Below are 22,634 nucleotides of genomic sequence, written 5' to 3' on the forward strand. Positions count from 1 at the left end.
TCCTAAAACTCACAATGAATCACATGATAAAGATTGTCAAAGTTAGCGAAATAATTGTCAATCACATTGCAGTGATTGCGGGCTGCTGGGTGAATCTCTGTTTAATCTCTCATCAATCTTAATTTATGCCAGTATGACAATGCGCCTCGGCTCAGGGGAGCAGTGAGTCTGCGGCTCCACATATGAGCCATTGTATCTGCAGATGCGCTGCGAAGAGAGGAGGCTCGCAGCCCGGCCTGATTTCCCTGAGCACCCGCACACTCCGGATGGAATAAACACACACATATATATATATATTCACTCCTCTGCCTCTCGCGAACCCCGAGAGAACTGACATGTTATCCGTGGGTTGAAATAACATTTTTTTGTTTTCATTCAGTCAAAGACATTCAATTACACCTGAAGCAGACAGCTGCTTAAGAGGAGAAACTGAACCTCTCCCTATACGATCCCCACTCTCTCGCAGTATACACATCACTTTATTAGACAGGATTCAACGTTTAATCCTATTGTCCTCCAGTTGCGTTATTTTAATAGCTCTCTGAGCCCCATTAAAGCAGCTAAATCTGGTGAGCGCTGTCACTGCACAAATGCGGATTACAGTGCAATCCGATTAGCGGACTATATTATATTTAATTAATATTCTTTAAAAAGCAGACAGATCAAAAGCAAAAATGGACTGACATCATCGTGAGCTGGATTAAATAGAATATAAAGCTGTATTCGAGTCATTTAATGAGTTTAAAAGGCTCATAGGTTTTATTGGGCAATGCAGTTTTTTCTTGATCAGATAATGTCCAATTCCAGGGTAAGCATTATGGATAAACTCAGCTACTGCAGGATAAAACATGTTGTAGAGAGGTGCTACTCAGGCCTGTGTGTATATATGTTTGTGAAGCACACCTCCAGTGGCACACATAAAAGGTGTGTTTTCATCAACACATAGTGGTGCTATAATAAAACAGTTTTCCAGAGGCACTGCCGCCTAAGGCTTTCTTTAAAAGACGGTTTTCCCTAAGTAAGGAGGAGTCTGCAATGCTACAAGTATATACAAAAGGCTACTATGATATGAAAAGTGATATTTAAAACATTATTCAGTACAGCTAAACAGTGGAGCTGCATGTGTTGGATATTAAGCAATTTGAAAATGACAGCATGCTTCTTTATTTTGTCTGGGCTGCAGGACAGGGAGGGGTGAGAAATAGGGCGAGGTGAAGAAGACGAGCTGTTACTTTACCTGTAAAGTTCTCCAGGTCCTTCTCCTCTGGAGATGACAGAGTGTCATCGTCTCCGTCGAGTGACGTCTCACTCTCAGAGTTTTGATTTCCCAGAGCCTGACTTCTGATGGACTGCTTTCCTTTGAGAATATCTTCCTCGGATGCTGCAGTGGGGAAAGGCTTTTATTTTTATTTTTGTCTTAATGTATGTTATATAGAGTGTTCAATATATTTCAAATTATGTTGTAGGTCTAGAAAGACATGTTAACTTTATTTTAGTGCAGATTTGACGGCTTGCATATTTCAATTATCACATTTGAGCAGAATTAGTTTTTAACCAAGCGCCAAAGACATCTTCTCTGCATAAAACAAATTATACAAACAGTAAACAATGAGTGGAAATGTCAATTAAATTGAGAATTAAAAAGCAGTTTTGCTCTATTTATTTTATTTATCTGCTGCCCTTTTTTAAACTTCAGCAAGGCTACGAGTGTGTAGTGTTAAATAAAAAGAAGACTGTCCATTCAAATCATTATTATCATAATATTAACAAAGCTATATTCTCAGAATTGCTTTAATTTACACACAATAAAATGCACATTGATTTGAGTAAAGTATTTTAGGTTATGAACTTTGTAACACATTATCTTGGAATATTATTCCTGTCAGGTAGTAAAACTGTTTGCAAAGTCCATCAGCACTGCTATTAAACCTACATCAGTGTTGACCTGTCAATGTTGACCTGTGTTGCATTGCCAGATTTGCAGATATACGTGCAAGCAGACAAACTGAAAACGAGGCACACAAAAGTCCAACATAATCCTAACATGTAATGCATGTTGTCATTAGAAAGCATCCAATCAGACACCATTTTACAAATTGTTAGTCAAAATAAATTTTTCTTAAACAAAGGTCGCACACTTCCAATTTTGAGTTCAACTCAACGTGACTTCAGGTTCCAACTGGATTATTTAAGAAAAATGGCAATCTGCAAACATTTACGGAGCCTTGCATTCCCCAGAGGTGCATGGTAAGGATCCACAGACACAAGTCCACAGCACAGCTCTCTGTAAACATAGCTGGCAATATAAAGAGCGCTTTCGCTGCTTCTGTGCAGGTTTCTAATGCAGCATACTGCTAAAAACACAGTTTAAATCATCCGGTGCGACGCTAAACATAAAACTAATACCTAGTGGATTTTTTTAATCATCACCTGAGGGGAGATCAATTGCACTGCCTGGAAATGCACACTCGTGTCATGTGGCTATATACGTTGAAACTACCAGCCAGGATAAAAAATCTCTTGTCATGGAAAATATGCAGCTCGGTGATATTTAGAATGGTCTTCCTGTAATTAAGCCTCCCTGGAGGATTCTTTAGTTAGCAGCACCAAAATTACTACCAGCTCCTCTAATACGTACCACATGCCATTGTATTCACACCAGGCAAGTGGACAGGGGACTTATCATGAGCTTAAAATACGGACATGTTTGAACTTCTTTGCATTTCACTGTAAACATGCTCAGTAATTCTTACCCTAATTTGCAAGTACTGTACGTCTAACATCAGTATCAAACATTAGAAAAACAGTCTGTTGTAACTAAACCTCGTAATTGTCTGGTCAATGCTCCTTCTAAAGTACAAGGTAAAAATAGTTCCTCAGTATACACTGAAGGAAGTGCAACCAAAATATCGACCAGTCAGCTTGTTGTTGGGCTGAGTCTTTGAGAACAGCAAGAAAAAAGCTATTTTCACCAGAGTTATGACACACATAAAATAAATGAGCTCATAAGTGACAGGCTATGTGCTAACTTCTCACTCGTTCATGCATACTGTTTATTTTTATTATTCTTGTAGTTTGACAACTGAGGATTTTGGCAGTTTTGTACGTTTTCTATGTGTGCGTGTGTTAAGGGAATGCCCTAATTTTAGCGTTATCATTTGGTTTTAACCGTGGGTCTTTAACATGGCCGTGGTCCCCAAGGTGTCCTCAGTGCTACTGCAGGGGAGCTGCTAAATTATTGTCCGATAATGTTGTTTAAGATGTGTCTGAAAATACACGCAACATGAATCAAACATATTAGAAAAGATAAAAATGTCTATGCATAAAAAAAGGACAAAAACAATCCATTTCCTCTTAAACAACATGTGTGATAGTCTCACGTTTACCCATGGATCTTTGGGCAATGACATGAGCAAGCTGGTGCTAAATCCCTGTGGCACTTATTTAAAGAATCAAGTTCGCTAGAGCTAGGTATTACTATTTTAATAGTTTAGTAGTATAAGCACCATAAAAGGTATTCCGTACATGGTATTGTAACCCTCTTTCATATGCAACTCAATTGTATACCTATATAGCGCGGGGGTCCCTGTTCCTTCTCTCTTTTAGCTAAGGGCTCTTTGGTCTTAAAGACGTTGAAGACCCCTGATATAAGCAAATAAAGTGTATGTGTCTATTTGTGTGTGTGTGTAACATAAGGAATTACAATTAAATGCTATACATTTTACTAATATCCATGGCAGTGAAAACAATAAATACAACATTTAGAGGGAAACTCCGAACAATTACTCACTGTTTAAAACGTCATTTAAATTAAAGCACTATTTAAAAAGATCATCATGATAAACAATCCATGCAAAGAACAGGCGTGCCACATTAACAGAAATCCGGCAGTGCACTTCAACCTCATCACTCAACACGCAGGGAACACAAACGTGCATAAATCCCAACAGGTTACACTTTTTTCCTAGACCCCATTTCCCGACTGAGAGGTTCAAATACCTGCTTATACAACTCAAGGCATGCATGGTCGCAGCAATTAAATTGTCAAAATTAACAAATTTGTTTTTAACGGGAGCGTAGCCAGGAGTGTGGTCACGAGGCGAGTATTGATTACCAGAACAGAGACATTAGTCTTCAGGTATTTACTCTGCCACCTCTGGTACACAGGCCCTGGACCAGACCAAATCAATCCCCAGAAAAGATGGTTCTTTCCAGGCAAATACAGAACAGCCTACTCAAGCCTACTGGCAGCCACACACTCTCCTGTGGAAATCATCTTGGCGCAGTATGAATGATAACAGTTGTCCTACTATTAATGCAGAAATTCACATTTTCCTCCATGTCTAAATGAAAAGATGTACATTTCCCCCTTCTAAAAAAAGAGGAGAAAATACCACGTTGTCATAATAGATCACCCAGTATAAAATGCTAAATATTTTCCATTGCTTCTAATTTTATAATCAAGCGTGAGATTTCAGAAGTGCAGCAACAAGTAGCTAGAAAACAAGAGTAAATTCAGGCTTGATCTCATACTAAATATTTTCTTAGGGGGTTAGACTGCATTCTCCCCTCTGCATCTGATGAATATAATTACAGCCAGATATGACCTTTGTGCTCTGTTTGAAAACTCAGCCCTGCATTCTCATCTTGAGCTGCACTTCCGTAACAAATGTCGGGTCGACTAAAACAAGACGAAAGGTTACATCAGAAAATGGATGCCGTCAGGCTTCAATGTCAAAGAGTTATTTTAATGATATATTCCCATACTTCAGCCCGGCGGTACACTCTCTTGAGGTAGCATACCCTTGCCACAACTGGCTGCTGGCTATTTTAGGACAGACTTCACTTTGAAACCAAATGTTTGCAGGAATTTGTCTTTCTTCCCCCGGTGAAAAAAAGCACATAAGCTGAAATCGTTTTGAATACAATTAAATACCAGACAAAACACCTGAATGACGAACTCACAGAAAGCTTTTAACACATTTTCATCAGCCAGAAGAAGTCAATAAGAGGGTAAAAAGTGATGTGTCTGTTTTCTGTCATGAGCTAACTGAAGGGAAAACCAGGAGGAATTAAGATGGAAACAAAGTAAATTTCAGAGGCTAGCTGCAGAAGAACAGCGAGCAGCTGGCTGCGTCTCCAGCTGCCTCCACACTGCAGCCATTACTGCAGAGCACAACTCTCCCAGGATCCCCCACACTTATTGCTTTAATATCACATTTGTATTGACTTCTGTCACACCTGCTGTCTTTTGGAATGATGTCACATTTAAGGGGACTTTAACAGGTGACACATGGAGGACATTTTGGTCCAGAAATGGCCATTTATTTGAGGGAATCAAATATTGATCTGGTAAATGTAGACCCAGCATGATGATGATTGCAAACCCTGATGTGTGTAGAATCATTATATTTGCAGATATGTGGGATTACATGAGAGAAATGCGACTCCTACTGCTGCTAATGCAGGGACATGTGTCATTTAGATTTTGTGGGTATAAGGGACTCCTGGGAATGTTAAATTGTTCTCAGACGAGGTTTATTAGAAATCAGCACCTGTCTTTATAGGGGAGTGCACAGAAACAATGAGAAATTGATCGGTCCGATTTAAAATCTTGAGGAAAAAGTAATCAATGTGGTCAATTTACTACGGGAATATTGACAGAGTTTTTTCAAACCAGATTACATTTTCTCACATCTTAAGGGGCTGCAAGTACAATGTGGACTCTATTTCAAATAAAAGCTTTGGTAGACATCACTTTGCGCTTCACCAGTTAAATAGTTAATCTGAAGGAGTAATACAACTCATGACATTACATTTAAAAATGTTATACACAACCCATAAGATTTTGAGTATGATAAGGAACATATTTTAACCTCTGATCAATCACAATATTATGCTAGTAAATGCATAACAGGCATAAATCCCCTAATGACCTGTTGTTCCAATGCAAACACATAAATAATAAAGAAATATTGCATACAAGTAAAGGAGGAAGTATGAATGCTACTTACCACTGATATCAGCCACTGTTATGCAGCAGAAAAAAAGAATGAACAAATGTCACGTTTCATCTCAATTGAAGCCACTAATTTTAACTTTGTTTTTACTAAGCATGCTGACATTCAGGGTGATTATTAGCCCAGCTTTGCATAATGGGAAGCAGAGTGTAAAATTACCTTAGTAAAATAGTACTCATTTAAATTTCACAGTGTCTTGTGGTACAATAAATATTTTATTGCTACGGGACGACTAACTTTTATTACCTTGTACCTGGTGCTACCACTAAGCGTGTGAGAAAAGACAACAGGAGGGGATTGGTGGAGGGGACTGACCGTGTTCGGCCACTGCTTTGAGCGTAGCCTCTGAGTGAGTGGATCCGGAGGGGTTCCTGATGAAGCGACGTCGCCGCCTTAAATCGTCCTCCCAGTAGTCCAGGCGCCAGAACTCCCTCGGCCGGCTGCAGCGAGACAGAGGTAGCACATGTGTTAGCAATTACCAGCCAGCATGGTATAGCAGCCCAGCATTAGCACTCAGTCCGAGCAAGCAGACATAAAGACAGCATTGTGTTTGGGCTTTTATTTTTAACCCTCAGAATTACTCTTTAAAAACATTCACTTAAGACAAGTTTAGACCCCAAATCATTGTACTTGACAATGACAGTATATCCATGTCAGAGGATAAGGTGTTCCCTTTCATTGTTTTGTTTTTCCTCCTCTCTTTGAGAAGGTGAAGTGCACGAGGTATATCACAGTGGAATGAGCAAATGTCAGCGTGATCATTTTCCACACACACACTTTTGTGGCACGTGCTTCCATTCCAGGCTCATTTCAAGCCCAGCAGGATGCCTCTTGTCAGGACTCATGGCTCGCAGGATAAGGAGAAGGCCATTACAAACATGGAGGGGGGGGGGGGGAAGATAGCATTACTGATATTAATCAATGTCTACAGCAGACACTTTTCTTTTGCAATTTACATCTCCCTTTACAGTCAGTAAATCATTCTGCTCAAGGAAAATAAAGTGTTAACTTTAAATGAGGAGACACTGCTACAGCATTGTGCATGTATACTGTGTCCCCGTCTATATAACATATCACTTTTATTTTTGAAAGTTATTTAAATCAAATGTAATCTAAAATATTCATTACCCATGGCTTAGAGGCAAAACAAGGTTTAAGATGATTTCTAATTAGATGAGCAATTGTTTATTTTCCAGTTTAATAGGTTTTTAATTTAAATGACTTTTAAGCCCAAAGCAGAGCTGTTTGTGTGTCATTAGGCGGCTCCAAAATGAACTTTTCATGTGTTAATGATTAGCAACTCAGGTGGGGAGGGAAAACAACATGCACTCGGGTCTTCAGTGAGAGTAAATCCTGACTGTCTGACTCAAGTCAAACAGTCATTTTACTTGGACTAAATGTTCTCACGAGAAAAGCAAAGAAAAAAAGAACATCCTACTATAGGCCTATCCTGGAGTTAGTTTTGTTAGTTGTTCTTCAAGGTTACACGTGTCTTAAAACATTGTGCAACAATTTACCAAGCTTTCGTGAAATGCTGTAAATCTCTTTAATTCTGCAGGGAAGAGTACAAATTGAAAATAGGACACGCAGGATCTACACTTTGATGAAAAATACAGTAATTAGATATGTGGTACCTATAAACCATGTAGGTCGTTTTCTTTACCCTTTTATATAAGACAAAAGCAGCAAAAGGCAAACAATCTAAACAAATGTTGAAAGACGAAATACCAAGGTTTATCCAATACAACATATTTCTAAACCAATAAAAACAAAACCATCAGTAGTTTCCTATAAGTGGCTGCAGTGTCTCCTGTGAAGGTGTAGGAAGACAGTTTATGGTTTCAGTGGAATAAGCTATGACGGGAGAACCCCAGCGTGCTTTATGTGATCTACTCTCCAACGCTGCTCTGGCCGGGGGCTCCTCACAAATCTTCAGTCCAACACCAATGATCACACAGGGGCCTCTAAAAGGGAAAGGAGCTTTACGCAAGAAAATAAATACAATTTCCAAACGGGTACTTAAAAGCCCCTGTTTGCCCTGGCTAATGAAAACCATTGATTATTTGATTTATCTCGACAAATAAAATCTCAAAAAGAAAGGATGACAAGCGATGAGTGGCTGCTCCTCATATCTCTCGTCTGGATGTAAATGTAGATCATAAAAGTCAGCCATAAGCTACAACTACCATAGGAGGAAATGATTGAGAATTGTATAAAATGGCATAAATGGGAATGTAAATTGCGTTATTTTTCCAGAATAGTGAATCAAGAGTGTGTGTTAATGCAAGTTGGAACGACACAAGGCGTGCAGGTCTGTGCGGGAGTAGATTTCTCGCCAGTGACAAAGACCCCGCTCCATGTTTGCCTCTGATAGTCTCTGAACGCAAATGGCCACTTCATCATCCTGCCTGCAATGGTATTCATCTATGAAAATAATTATCAAGGTTGTGCATGCCGCACAGCTCCGAATCAGGACGCACTCGTCTCTCATCTCACTGAAGAGGGGGGTCTGTCTGATTCACACAATACACATTAATCCATCAGGAGGCGAGTAATTAGTCAAAGCATGGGGGGGACCACCTCTGCCAGTCATATTCACCCAGCGCTCCATGAACAGGCGACAATGGGAGTCCTAATGATGGGGTGCGAGAAGAGGTGGACGCACGATGAAGGATACCTCGTCATCAATCCCCAACGAGTGCCGCCGTAACAAGAATGGAGATGTACGGCGCTATGCAACCCCCATACCGCACGCTGAGTGTGTTTCCACAAAGATGATCAATTATTCAGCGCTCATCCATCCTCCTAGGGCATCCATGGCACAATTTACTGAAGCGCCATTCTTCAAAATAACAACAATTAAAATAACAAAGGGCCAGCGTTGTGCTGCGGCTCAGGCCAACCACTTGTGTAATTAGTAATTAGTTCGGTCATAAAAGGTGTCTGGAAGAGCGGTGCCTTGTCTGATGATGAAAGGGGAGGGAGATGATTTGACAGAGAGTAACCTTTCTTTAAATCTGGGCAAAACATAGAAATATAACACTGCAAGCCTTACATGAGAAGGCTCCGAGTGTGTGTAAACTAAAGAGAATGTGTTGCCTTTTTAATGTAGACCACATTGGCTACTGAAACAGAGTCCGGAAGAGTTTTATGTGAAGTAGTAAATAGTAATTACCTTTTTTCTTTTCCTTTTTTTAGACATCTTTTGGATGCTCTTCAGGGCTTTGGAGTTGTAAATTAAAGGAAGTTTACCAACACAGAGGATGAATGGGGAAGCTCAAGTTTCTCCTTTTATGTGCCACTGAAACTCTTTCTCCCGAATCAGTTAACAAAACAGTTATGGCTTCAGATAATAAACTTACCAAACACATCAACACACTGCTAGGAGATACTTTACTTGTGGGTTTCTTAAGATTCAAATCGTGCTACTAAATTGTCCATTTACATCTAAACAGAGAAGGCATCCAAAAAGATCTGGCATGGCTGGGTGACACGTGAAACAAATGGTTTGGTTGTGAGGAGTGTTCAGAAGGAAAGCTTGTTTAGGATTCTGTAAATACTTTTTTTTGAAAGAACAGAAATTAAAAAGTGGAGGGCCAAGCGAACCACGTTATCAATGTCCTTAAATATAAACTACGGCCTGACCCATGGGTGCTGTTTATCCAAATAACAAGGAAGTAGCACATTTCTTTAGCTTGCGCCAATGCCAGAATGTAAGCTGATGACTAAACCCCCTTTATTTGAACATAACAAGTGTTTTTAAAGCACATCAACGTCTGTAATAGTGATAGAATAAACGATAGTTGTTACCAATTCAATCAAATTATCCAAATAGAATTTTTGTTTTTCTATACATACATTTTATTCAAGACTCTTGATTTGTTCTATCCTTTGTTGTCTTGGCTGTTACTGTTTCCTGCTGCACCAACCCAATTTCCCTCGGGGGGTATTATAGTTTAATCTTACCCTAAATAAAATAATAATGTGGCATTAAGAAACCCCTAAAATGAACAATCCCAAATCCCCTCTTATAATCATCATATATTAATGGGATTATCAAACGGCCAGTTCTCGGAGCCGGTCCTGAAAGTTTGATAGCACGGCTATTTCTATGGCGCGATTGTTCGTTTGCTGACGAGGACAAATGACTGCCATCCATCAAGATTCAATCGGACGGTTGTTTCAGAGACAGATGAATCCCAGCTTTTCCGCCCCATTTCCAGCTTTTTAAATTATCTGGAGTTGTTTTTAAATGCAACTTGAAACTCATATTAGAATCCAATTTCCTCCCGGATTATTTTATATTATTTAATTCAAATTCAGATATCTCAAAAAGGTTGAATGTATATTGGGCGTATATGGAGAGCAAAAGAAAACATCCCCTTTTTCTTGCAATGGTTTATTTCCAAAGCATTTGCTATTATGTAAATGATAGCATGACCTTTCTCATAGCAAGCAGGACATGCAGAGTGAATATGCTTTCATATATCACTACAAGCGACTGCACTTTGGCACAAACAGTCATTCATAACCTTTCTGCTCAATTAATTTGGGTACAGTCAATGAGACCTGCATATGCAGAAGAGATTTCTCTCCTGGCTTATTTTATATTAATGCCAGTTCCCATTGGCAGCCTTCAAATTGCTCAAACATTGCCGCTATTCCCAAGATCATTTTGCTTTGATTTGCATAAACCATGTGTTTAGAAGAAATGGGAGGGCAGGAATAGATTGAGGATATGTCATGTGGAGGACTGGTTGCTTGAGCGCCGGCTCTTTGTCAAACGGTGGCAGCGATCACATCCATGGTATCTTCAGACTCAAATTAAAATGAAACGGGACCAAATACCTTCCCACTGAAATCGTTTGGCATGATTAAGTCTTGCCGAAGTGATTTTCTACATGTGCATTAATGCTTATCCTTCCCACTCCAATGAGGTTTACAGGAGACCATCTACATGTGTGTATGTTAATTCACCTCAGCTAATGTTGTTTACAACATTTACCAGAGGTAATGTTAGGGTCACAAACCCAGCACCATTACCATCTTATCCTCTTAAATGACAGTCCACATGTAATGCTGCCCCTCCTTATTATTAATCATAGCATGAAGCCATTTAATTTGTCTATTTGTAATATGAATTTAAATATCATGATGCAACACCCCACCATGTCTGTGATTAAGTGCATGTGAAAACAGATTTAAGAAGAGAAAATGAAAGCTAAAAAACGAAATCCTACATGTGAGCCGAGTAATGGAGCCACAGTGAAACAAAGTATGTACAGCCTTTGCTTTCATCACACTGTTGTCAGCTCCCTTTTCACTGAATCTGTTGCTAACACACAAGAGTGCACACACTCATTACCCAGACAACATGAGCACCTACCACTCCTCCCAATTAACTCCAATTTATCCAAGAGCTTTCAAAAAGCGATCTGAAAAACAGAGGCACTGATATTGCATCTCCGCAACATCCCCGGCTTGTGAGGATCAAAGTACTCCCATGGGTGGGAGGCAAGAGGCTTCAGACTCCCCACAATGCAGTGCAGCCAAATGAAATAATGCAAATCGAGCCCTAATTACCACCAGCTTAGTGCGCAGCTTCCAATTAGCAGCAATTACACTCAGTGTAAATTCACCAACAAAAAGCCAGACAATTACACACTCATTATATCAGATTTCATGGGAGGTAAAAGGGAAAGTGCTGTGTTTAGTAAAGTAGTAAATATTGACTAAAGACAGAAAGATTTTAAATGCTGTAAAAAAAAAAGCTTTCACCGTTAAATGAAAAAATGGTGCACTTGATTTTATTGTTTAATGTTAAAACAGCTTCACGGTTTGCCTTACTGAAATGATCCAAGCATGGCCTACATAATAAATAGTATATACACATTTCCCCAGCTACATCGCTGAAGTGGTACCATCTGTATTTTTGATGAAGGGTCACATTTTTCCTGTGATTTTGACAACATGCATTTAAGGCCATTTATCACCACTACTGCGAGGTAATGAGGGCATGCACTGGACCGGAGTTGCATAATTCTGCCATTACTGGCCCATTGTAATAATCTCCTGACCTCTAGCTTTCAGAGCTGATCTTGAATGGTATGACAAATCTGAACACATACCCAACGTCTCCAACACAGCCCAAAAGAAAACACAGCAGAGAAGCTCAAGGTCAGCCGAGTCAGGAGGGTTTTTTTGCCCTAAAATTACATTCATAACACAAGTTTGTTTAGCCTTAAACATCAAAAGCCTAATTCTGTAAGGTGAACTACAAAAAACATTGTGAACATACAATTTAAAACTTAATAAAAAACAAGATTAGTTCCAGTTAAGTGTATGATCTTGTATTATTAGTGTATGATTTACAAATACAATTGAGATGATCTAAGTGAGGGGTTTTCTGATACTTTAATAAACAAACAAACAATCTCCTATGAAATGTCCATATATTAGTTTGTTTGTGTCCTCCTCCAGTGTGATGCAGGACTCCACGGATCGGCAATCTCATCTAGTGAGGCTGCTATTCATGAGCACCTCCTTCCTCTCTCCATCACACGGCCGGGCCCATTACACAGCACTTATAGCGCTCTGTGCATGCCTGAGTGTTTGTGTGTCAAGTGCAGCAATTCCATTGCAAGGTGATTGAGGCGATCATATAGACAGAAGTCTGACTAACTATAATGGCCATGTAGTTATCTCTTCATTCGAGAAAATAATCTAACGGGGGGGAAAAAACATCACCCCTTGAATGTTAAATACTACATTTCTTTCCGGTGATTTATCATGTTGCTCATAAGGGAGTTTTGTACAATTAAATAGAGCTTCAGAGCTCATGAAAATCGGACGGTATACTGTACCTTAGAGCCAGAATTTAAGTGTTATCATATTGTTTATAGTTTAATTAGACTTTGTGTAGAAATAGCTACATTCTAGTTTTGTTTCCTTCATAAACCGAGTGTGGTAAGATAGATTTTAGTAAAGTATTTAGCACAGAGAATAGTTTTTTTTGTAAATTATATAGTTTAGTTTATATTTAAATTGTTATGATTGTCAACTAGTTTAACAGAAAACCCTTAAATAAATCTGTCCCTCCATCTTTTATCAATATAATCTCTTAACATCACAAATCTGGCACATTGAACTCCCCTGGTCTGATGCTCTTAGGTGCTGCACTTGAACTCAGACACAGGGGACGGGGGTGTAAAGTAAATCTACAGCGAGAATACGAGCTGAAGATCTACGAGTAAAGGATGATCCTCAGTCTCACACTCCTGGGACGTGGGTATTTTATGTGGCCTTTTTCCTGCTTTAGTTGCACAAGAAAGAGCTGGATTCCTAAGATAAAGGCAATTCGTTTGGCAAATGGTGAAAGTAGCAAAATAAATGACCTGCTGGTACCATGGTGTAATTACAGTGGCTGGAAGCATACCAATCTATCACTAGGAGAAGGGAGGGGGGGCTGACACGCTGCAAAGGGGTTAGTCAAAGGAGATAGCCTTTGACTAACTACTGGCCCCGGACAATCGATACTCTGAAGATATTGCATCCAGGGAGAAAGCCCTAAAAACTTCCCAAATGGCTTTTCATTCAGATATTGATCAGCAACCTTTTATCATGACCTTGCTCCACCAAGGCCATATACTTTCTTAAGGGTATATAAAACTCATAAATCTGAGAGTTGCTCAGAGTCACACCGGGCTGTGAGCAGTGAGGCAGCGAGGCAGCGAGGCAGGGTGGTGTAAATGGTGTTTCTGGGATGGTGGCGCTCGTTCATACTTCATAACAAGGATTCCATTACATGTCTGGAATGCTAGGAGGACGAACAAAACTGATACTAAAAAACGAAAGAGGATATACAGTAAAATATGTAAATGGTTAGGGAATATTGGTTCAATTGGATACCTTCCCATTCAGTGACAACATAGAGGTTTATAAACCAGAGACACTTAGGCTATATATACAAAAAAAGACATTTGACTTATTTGTGTTTAATGAGGAAACCAAAAACACGGATTACACATTTTCACCATAATTATTCAAAAAAATAACCAACAAAATGAAAAATATGGCAAAAAGTTAAAAAAGATTCGCAACAAATGGAATGAAAAGCAGATTTGTCAACCTCCTACTACTACTACTTTACGTGGTAAACATGCTTCACCAAATCATAAAGATATATCAATTATAATGTACACCAAACCTACACAAACGATCATAAAAAGTTAACCTTTTAAATAATAAATGTTGATAACTTATAATATAGTAACTTATATAATATAAATTGTGAACAAATCATATCCACCATTAGGATTAAAAGCACCAGTTTTATTTGCTTAACCACTTTTGTTTCTTCTCATATTAGATGATCCACTGAGTATAATCTTTAGGGTCTCGGCCTACAATGCAACACTTAACCATGCTAACATATGGACATCATCAGCTGTTAATATGTTCCACCATGACACTTTGTTGCTATTCCTTACAGCCCCAGCCACTGTACTGTATATACAGTGGAGGTAAATGTTATCATTAAGGCTATATTCTAATTCATATCCATGAGCCAGGCTGCACGGTAGGGCCTCTGTGGCACGTTATTTTATGTAACTGATGGAACGAGGGTCTGTCAAACTCCCCAGAGATTTAGGAAACATCCTTTTTGTCCCCGTCACAACTTTTCTGTCCCAGACGCATGTCACCGTGCATGATTAATGAGGTGGAGGGTTTCACTTTAAACCCGTTTAAGGACTTTAGCGTTGAAGATTCATGCAAGATACAAAGAGTCTCGTTTACAGAAAGATGAGCATAACTGAAGGCAGGCACCCATTGCTATGATTATGCTATATGTTTATGACTGTATAAAGTCAGATGGATGACCGAGACTCGAGCCCCCTGCTAATTGGTTTTGAAGTAGTCCGGAGCTGGACTAAAGGAAACAACTGTCTCTTCCTGGGATGAGCCGGGAGCTTCAGACTGCTACAGCTGCCACTGCTCATACAGCAGGTCATGTTTGTGTTTAGACTGCAACGTATTTATAAGCAAACCAATGCTAATTCCTTTTATAAATGACTATTTAATTACTGTACAAAGTCATGGACTATTTTGAATCCAAAGATGGGCTGGTTTCAGAGATTATCAATGTCTAAATGCCATTTAACATCCACCAAGATTTACATTTGGTGAAATATGTAACAAAAAGACTAGCTAGAAAAGACTGAAATAGAAACAACATCAATTGCTGTGTAGAACGGTGGGGTGCAAAAATTAATGCAATGACCAAATCTGATGTATAAATTCGAATTAGAAAATATTTCAGATCCAGCTACACTGTTTATTCTGTTCCTAAACACAACAAAAGTCAGTCTGATGGACAGATAAGACAGCAGCTGCAGAGTTTTCCATCCAGCAAACATGACACGCTCTTAACCTTTTACATACAGATTTGTGCAATCACTCATCGCTTTGGTTTAGTGTATACTGCAGCGAGAGGATATGATGTAGGAAAAAAATGTCCTGGTCTTGTCTCTGTCTCCATCTTTACTTGTAATGCTTCAGTTACAAATATCTCTGTCTCATCCTTGGTTCCATCCAACTCTCTCTCTCTCCCCCTCTCTCCCCGTCTGTCCCCGTCTGTCTTCCTGCCCCTCTCGTGTCGTGCATTTCCAAGAGTCAGTGTACTCTAAACAGTTATGTTCTTGTTTCCTATGGTTATAATCTCCGCTGACGTGCTGGAGTCCCATTTCCTTTTTCAGCTCTGCGTGCACAGTACCAGCGCAGCCGTAATGTACAGTGTCCACGAAGCAGGCACGCAAAGGCAGCGCAGACATTGTGCAGACCTCGGCTTTAACACATGCATTACATTCAGTATTATGTATCATAATTGTGATTTAGGTCTAGAATGAAAGCATACAAGTAGAGATGAATCGTGCTGCTGCGGTTTCTCATGCAATCATTTACTGTATATGAAGAAAAAATGCTATGTGAACAAGAATGGCCACACTGTAGTAAGCATAACTCGGTAGTATGTTCAGAGTATAATTAATAGATATCTTGAGAGGGTGATACAGTTGCAGTCCAGGAGGCTCAACGTGTGGGATAAAACTAACAAGGACTGCAGGACAGAGCAGTGGTGCTACAATACATGTTTTATAAATGTATAAGTTAAACATAAACAGAGTATTTATTAAAGGCCTATAAAACATATTCACTTATTATCAACCTCCTAATATCACTATAAAATCATATTGTGGTTTTGGTTATTTTAAATTAAGAGATCTTCTGTATTCTGCTATTTCACTAATGTCAGTGGCCCAATCAGAATTTAGCAAGATCTGAGATGATACTGTCAATTAAATCTGAGCTAACGACATTAACAGAGTATTGATTTGGCCAAATTACTGGGATTCTGAGTTTTATATTTTTAATGAATACGATTTAGGATGTATTTTTTAAGATGATTTAGTAAGTAATAGTCTGTTTTATAGTGATAACATTTTAAACCAAATTTAAGATGCTTTAAATAAAAATGTAAATCGTATCAATTAATTGTTAAATCACATTAGATGTATATTTAGTGACATCACACCCTGAACTAAGATAGCAAAATTAGTAAAGTATAAATAATTTACAGGATAATATGTAAGGTGTATGTATACAATGAATATAGAGTTGCTCTGCACTCACTCTGTTCATGCACAACTTACAATGGTGTATATTTTATGGTGATATCCTATAAAGAAGAAGCTTTATTAAAAGAGAAGAGAGCACAAAGGAAAACCGTCCTCTGTATATTGTGAGACACCATTTCCCACCATCTTTTGTATCATTAGTGGATAACAAGTAAAAAGAAATTCTAACAGTGAACGTTCTGCTCCGGCTTCTTTCCCTCAATAGTGCGCTAGCGAAATGACACAAGATAAAATAGTAATGCTAATATCAATAGTTTGTCCATTACAGGTCAGCTAACTGTCCAGCGGAACAGTTACAAAGCTGTTCCTTTTCGATCTCACAAGGCCGATCAATACGGGGGCATACTGTTTCAATTTTGCTGGCATTGATTTTCTCTATAACACTCCAACCCTAAAGCATTCGTCTTTCTGAAGGAAGGAAGATTTGATTTACTGAAGAAAAATTGGAGTGCACATCACAAAGATTTTTTGCCGGGCGGGAGTGTGACATGCGGAAAGATGGATGTCCCTTGGCTGGGAAGCCTCTAGCCTAAGGGCGTCCATTAGAGCAGTGGTGCTGCAGAAAATGAGCTGCTTATATGAGGGAGGAGGAGCAGAGGGAGAGGAGTTGGTGCTCGAGGTGTGTGTGTGTGTTTGGGGGGGGGGGACTAGCTGGAGGTGAGGATTGTTGGAATAAAAAGGATGCTGATGCAGGCTTAAAAAAAAGGCAAGAGTAAGACAAAGTGGGAGAACAGCAAATTCCAGGGAGTATACCTAAACCTCTGCATCTTGAATATTGTTTCCATTTGCCTCAAACTGACTGACTGCATCAGTAGATTGTCAACAACAGAGTGAACACACTGCTTCTACATCACAGTTCAACCTTCTCTTAGCTGCAGCCACCTTCCCGTTAACTTCCCCGCCTCCTACACCCAGAGTGAATTTCCATGGTACATTAGTCAGCCTATTAGATTGCAATAAAGAGAAGGTATGAGAGGGGAGAAAAGAGGAGTAGTGCGGGTCCCCAGAGACCGTGAGTTGGCGTTCTCCATCATCTGCCCTCATCTCCGCTCGCTGTCCGTCGACTTTGTCTAGGTGTCATATACATGAAAGATGATTCCTGACCCAAATAAACACTGGATGCTCGGTGGACCCAAGCTCAGAGAAAAGGAGGGGGGGAAACTGGAGAGATGAGGAGAGAAAAAAATGACAACTGCCAGCGGTTTCATTTGTGGATATCTTGCTAGCTGTTCATTTACTTTTTTTCTCCCTTAAAAAGACAGCAGGCTGGCATGTTGTACACCTGGGTCTCGAGGCACTGGGACAGAATAGTATGGATGAACAGGTAGTCGCCCTATCCGTCTGACTGCAGATCTGTCTATGTTTTGACACAAGATGACAGACAAGGGCACAAAAAAGATAGATACTGCCACTGTCTGGTGAAAGGAATCCTCCCTGGACGCTCGTTGATACAACTGAAGGAGATAGTGAAACAAAAAAGAGCAAAAGGATAAGGAGTGGGACAAGAGGAGAGAATAAATGGTATGTTGTTACGTTGAGAAAGGAAGAGAGAGAGAACCACAGACAAAGCAGGGAATGGAAAAGGGAAAATCACCTAACACCTCTTTCCTCCAGGGGCCGGGGCGGCTGTAAGCTGGATATTAAGACACAAATTGCATTCAGGCGGGTCACACTATGTCAGAAGATATTAGATGCCTGCCGTGAGGAAACAACAATTCCCATCAGCTTGTGAGAAAATAATATTTTCATTTTCAGACTCTTTATTGAATAGAAACTTTGGGGAATACGTTTTTATGGCGTGTGAGCAGCCAGGCTTGGATTTTACACCCGAGCAACAAAAGGTCGTAATCATAGCTGCGCATTGTCTTTGTGTTCCTGGATTTCATTTTCACAGCTGGAAAAAGGTTGTAGGTTTCATCCGTCCTTCCCTTCCCAACTGTATTGACACTCTGGGATGGTGCTGCATCACGTGTTTTGTTGTTGTATGGAATAAGGGAACCAACATCTCTTGTATTAGGAAAGACTGCAGGTGTACTTACAGTACAAGTATTTTTTTCTGTGTGCATTTTTTCCTTTTCCTTGTTCTGGGTTTTGCAGCGCCAGATGTTTCTCCAGTGCCCAGATACCAGGAGCCCTGGTGCGAAGCTGCACCACCTGACCTTCACAGTAATTGACCAAAAATATTGATGTAATGGCACAGGGCTGATTGTGATTTATTAAAAGAGCGCTGCACTCCAAGGCCCAGTGCCAATGGCTCCCTGCGCCCATCGGCAGCCATTAGGAAAACCATCAATAGTGCAACGGCATAAAGGGCTGGTAATGGGGGACTTTTCTGGCCGGGGCTCGTAGAACACAATCTCCATAGTAAATAGCTTTGTGCGAGTACACATGGAGTCCAACAGAAAAAGAGAAATAGTGAAAGAAGCATTGGGAGAGAGAGATGGGATCAAGGAGAAAAGAAATATGACAAATAATGCACTCCATCCTGATTCAATAGAAAGGGAAAAAAAGGAAAACAAAGGCAGCCAGAGAGAGAGAGTCCTGATCCAACAGCAAGCTAACCCTCGCCAGACGAGTCTCTGGAGAGTTGGTTCAGCCTAACAAGCACGAGCCAGCGGCCGCCTCTCCGGCTCACCATTACACACTACCTGCACAAACAGCCATCATTAGGGAATAGCTGCATTGGATTCTGCTGCCTATTTGGCGAAACAAACACCGAGGATAGGGTTCCCTCTGTTCTTAATGGGAGCGGAGCTGTTTAAATGGCTTTCATCTCTCTCGAAAGTCAATGCATCATTCAACCCACAGCTGACATTTTCACCTTTGCAAATCTAATTTAATCAAAGCCATGAGTATTGGGGGATGAGAAAGATTATGATGAGATTAAAACCATTACAGGGCTTTGAATAATTTTCAAGGATGAGAAAATGACATGCTACGAACACTGTGCATAAAAGAACAAAACAGGTGCATCCTCTTGATTAAAGGCTCGTCTATACCATGAGAAGTTATTGTCTCGCTAAACTATCCAGACATGTGGGTAACACAACTGTGGTATCATATACATTTAAAGGATCATTTGTCATTTTGAAATGAACAAAAAGAACACAGGCAAAAAACTAATGTAAACAAAAACCTCAACAGCACCTCAGAAATGTTCCCCAAATTGAGAGATTAAAAAAATATCTGTCTTTAAACTAAAATGTACTTACAAATGTAAAAAGAAGTCCGTAATTAATTAATTTGTCTTGTTTTTAGACTTTGGTTTTACCTTTTGGCCGAGCTTCCCCAGGCTCCGTGTTTGTCGGTCAGGATGTTGACTATCTTCTGGACGAGCTGCGTGGCGGTCACATGGTCGCGGTACTTGGCTGCTCGGATCAGGTGGTCGCACATTTTCTCCTCATCTCGCTTCTCCGCGGCGTACTGCGCACAGTTCGACTGCAAAAGAAAGAGAAAAGATGCATTAAACATATATTCTGGAAGAGAAGGCCTCTCGAGTGTGTACATTTCAAAGACATGCACGAATGTGTCAAGAGACTGAATTATACAACATATAAATGATCATTTGTGTTAGTATCTTATAGGACATGTATGGGAAAAACATGTTTAGAAGATACAGTTTCACATATAGAAACTGAGTCGAACCAAATGAAAAGCATAGGGTCATTTCTGTCCTCATGTCATGTTGATTAATAACAGTGGACACGCATTTACTAATGCCCTACGGCACACCAAATCACACGATACCCACAATGCACAGGGAGGACATTTTTCTCTGTCGGAATTTGTTATCAGAATGGACCTTTGAACTCTGCAGCGATGGGAAAAGTAAAACACCTCCTGAAAATAACAGCTATAAATTGTTTTGATTTCCAATCTCTGTTTCAGAATCAATTTCAATCTCCTCTTGCACTCATGGCTCACTTTCAAAGTGTTGTTTCAAAGAGATATTCTTACTGAAAGTCAGCGTTAGTAGAGGGCCAGGGTGTGAAAAACATGTGCTATGTATAGTGCTGCTCGCCTTATAGATCATCAGGCTCAGAGTGGTGCGTTTATATTTCCTCTGCATCTTCTCAGACGGGAAACTAAAGCAAAAGGCAACAGTATTACGAACAAAAGCTCATTCAATTGTTAATGCTGCTTCGGTTATATATGACTGTCCTTATCAAATTAACCTTAAATTAAGCCATTGGTATAAACCTAGATACATGGCCTAACAAATGAAACCTGCTCTCCGAAAGTTACCAGTAAAGCGCTTTATAATGGGTCATCCTCTTCAATTTGAACGACAACATTTCATATCAGACAGAAAATCTATAGGTATAAATCAAATTAGAGGGGCTTTTCTGCAGGCTGCTGGGCCTTAATTATCCATCGATGTCTCTTTGTGTGGCATCAAAGTGGACCTTGACCTTTCAGCATGATGACCCGGGAAATCGCAACAAAAAAGGGAGTACGGAAAAGGAATTTTCAAGTAAGTGTTTCAAAAGAAAATGCTGGGCTGTTCGTGTGCGCGCGTGTGTGTGTCCATTAATCTTGATCAGTGGCAGCTGAAGGCAAGCAAAAAGCTGGACCAAAGGAAGGGACCAGGAGGATGGTTTCAATTCAAGTGGCGTACAGCATCACATTTTTGCATTAGACGCTGTATGATATACCTATTCCAGAAAGAAACATTTTATTCTGGGACAATAGAGAGACACTTCAAACATCAAACATCTTTAAAAAATGTAAGGGTAGGAAGGGTAAGTTGCATTCCTGTAAAGTTAATTTCCATTTGCCCCCGTCAGAGACATGTAAAGTCTGCAGTACTAATCAACAGTGCCGGGTTCGAGCTCATAACCATAAACAAACACTTCATCACCTGTGTGTTGAGCCTGCCCAAACACCCCGGCCCTCCATGCTGTAATGGGATTTTCTCATATCCCAAGCCAAAGATGACTACAGCAGAAAAGGCCAAATTCACAGGCTCAACCCTAAAATAACAACCAGAAAAGCTGAACACATCACTAGTGCCATTAAAACCCAATGTTGGGCCTGCCTATAAGTGGAAAAGACAAGTCACCGTTAATGCTCGGGTCATTCCGTTGATGTGAAGTCAGAGGATAGGCCAGGGTATTATGAAGGACTTATTATGTTTTGTTATTACGAAGGTTAAAGCGAATATCCAAATCTCCCATCTGTCTGACAGGATAAAAGGGCAGAAAGTAAAAAAGAGCTTTTTGGCTGTTTTCAAACAAACTGTTCTTTCAAGGAATGCTGAGAGAACATAAGTACATTAAAAGTATCTGCTCCTATTTGGAATGAGAACCATGCCTCTTTTGGAGTGACTGAAGCTGCCAGTGTGACAAGAAAACAACCTTAAAAACACCCACTCAGAGACAAACACCTCCATTTAGCAAGTTAAAAGAGTGCAGCTGAAGGCACGGCAGCATATATGCTTCTGTTAAATTCACACCCAGACAGCCACCAGGGCTTGCTGGCAGTGAGACCGTTATGACTTGCGACACTGTAATCATGGGCAGCACCTTCCATTACATGTCCTGGCTGACAGGGTCGCCTGGCTCTGCCGGAGGAGACAGCTTGGTGAAGACCAAATGGTAATGGCTGGCATTAATCGAGTCAATTACACTGAGCCGTGTCGCCTACAATTCTTCAACAGTTCAAAAAAATAACTATGGATGTGTGTTGGAGTTTGGGGAGAAAATGGTCTGCTTTGGGTAGTGGAAAAAACAGCAATCACCTCAAAAATCACATAATGGCACGTACAAAGACAAAGCTTTGAAACGCATTCATCGTAATCACATTGCTGAACCTCTTTTTGAGCCAGCCAATAAAACACTCGCGGTGGTTTTTGTTGCCTAAATTGTTGTTGGGGTTCACACCGCCACTGGCTCATGTTTCTACAAATAATAAGCAGGGGAAA

At 40.0% G+C, this 22,634-nt stretch overlaps 1 protein-coding gene across 5 annotated transcripts in view; it reads right to left on the reverse strand.

The window, feature by feature from the left end:
- Positions 1-22,634, reverse strand: part of lrba (LPS responsive beige-like anchor protein) — a 189,284-nt gene that overhangs the window by 74,460 nt on the left and 92,190 nt on the right. For 3 of the 5 annotated variants that reach the window (XM_034231378.1, XM_034231379.1, XM_034231377.1), the window contains exons 36-39: positions 19,983-20,149; positions 6,336-6,460; positions 6,015-6,029; positions 1,238-1,381 (exon numbers count right to left, since the gene is read on the reverse strand). In XM_034231378.1, coding sequence (XP_034087269.1) covers positions 1,238-1,381; positions 6,015-6,029; positions 6,336-6,460; positions 19,983-20,149 — 451 coding nt within the window. The remainder of the gene's footprint in view (positions 1-1,237; positions 1,382-6,014; positions 6,030-6,335; positions 6,461-19,982; positions 20,150-22,634) is intronic. The other 2 variants (XM_034231381.1, XM_034231380.1) reach the window with 1 other exon arrangement.

The sequence above is a fragment of the Gymnodraco acuticeps genome, unplaced genomic scaffold, assembly GCF_902827175.1.
Source record: "Gymnodraco acuticeps unplaced genomic scaffold, fGymAcu1.1, whole genome shotgun sequence".
Lineage (NCBI taxonomy): Eukaryota > Metazoa > Chordata > Actinopteri > Perciformes > Bathydraconidae > Gymnodraco > Gymnodraco acuticeps.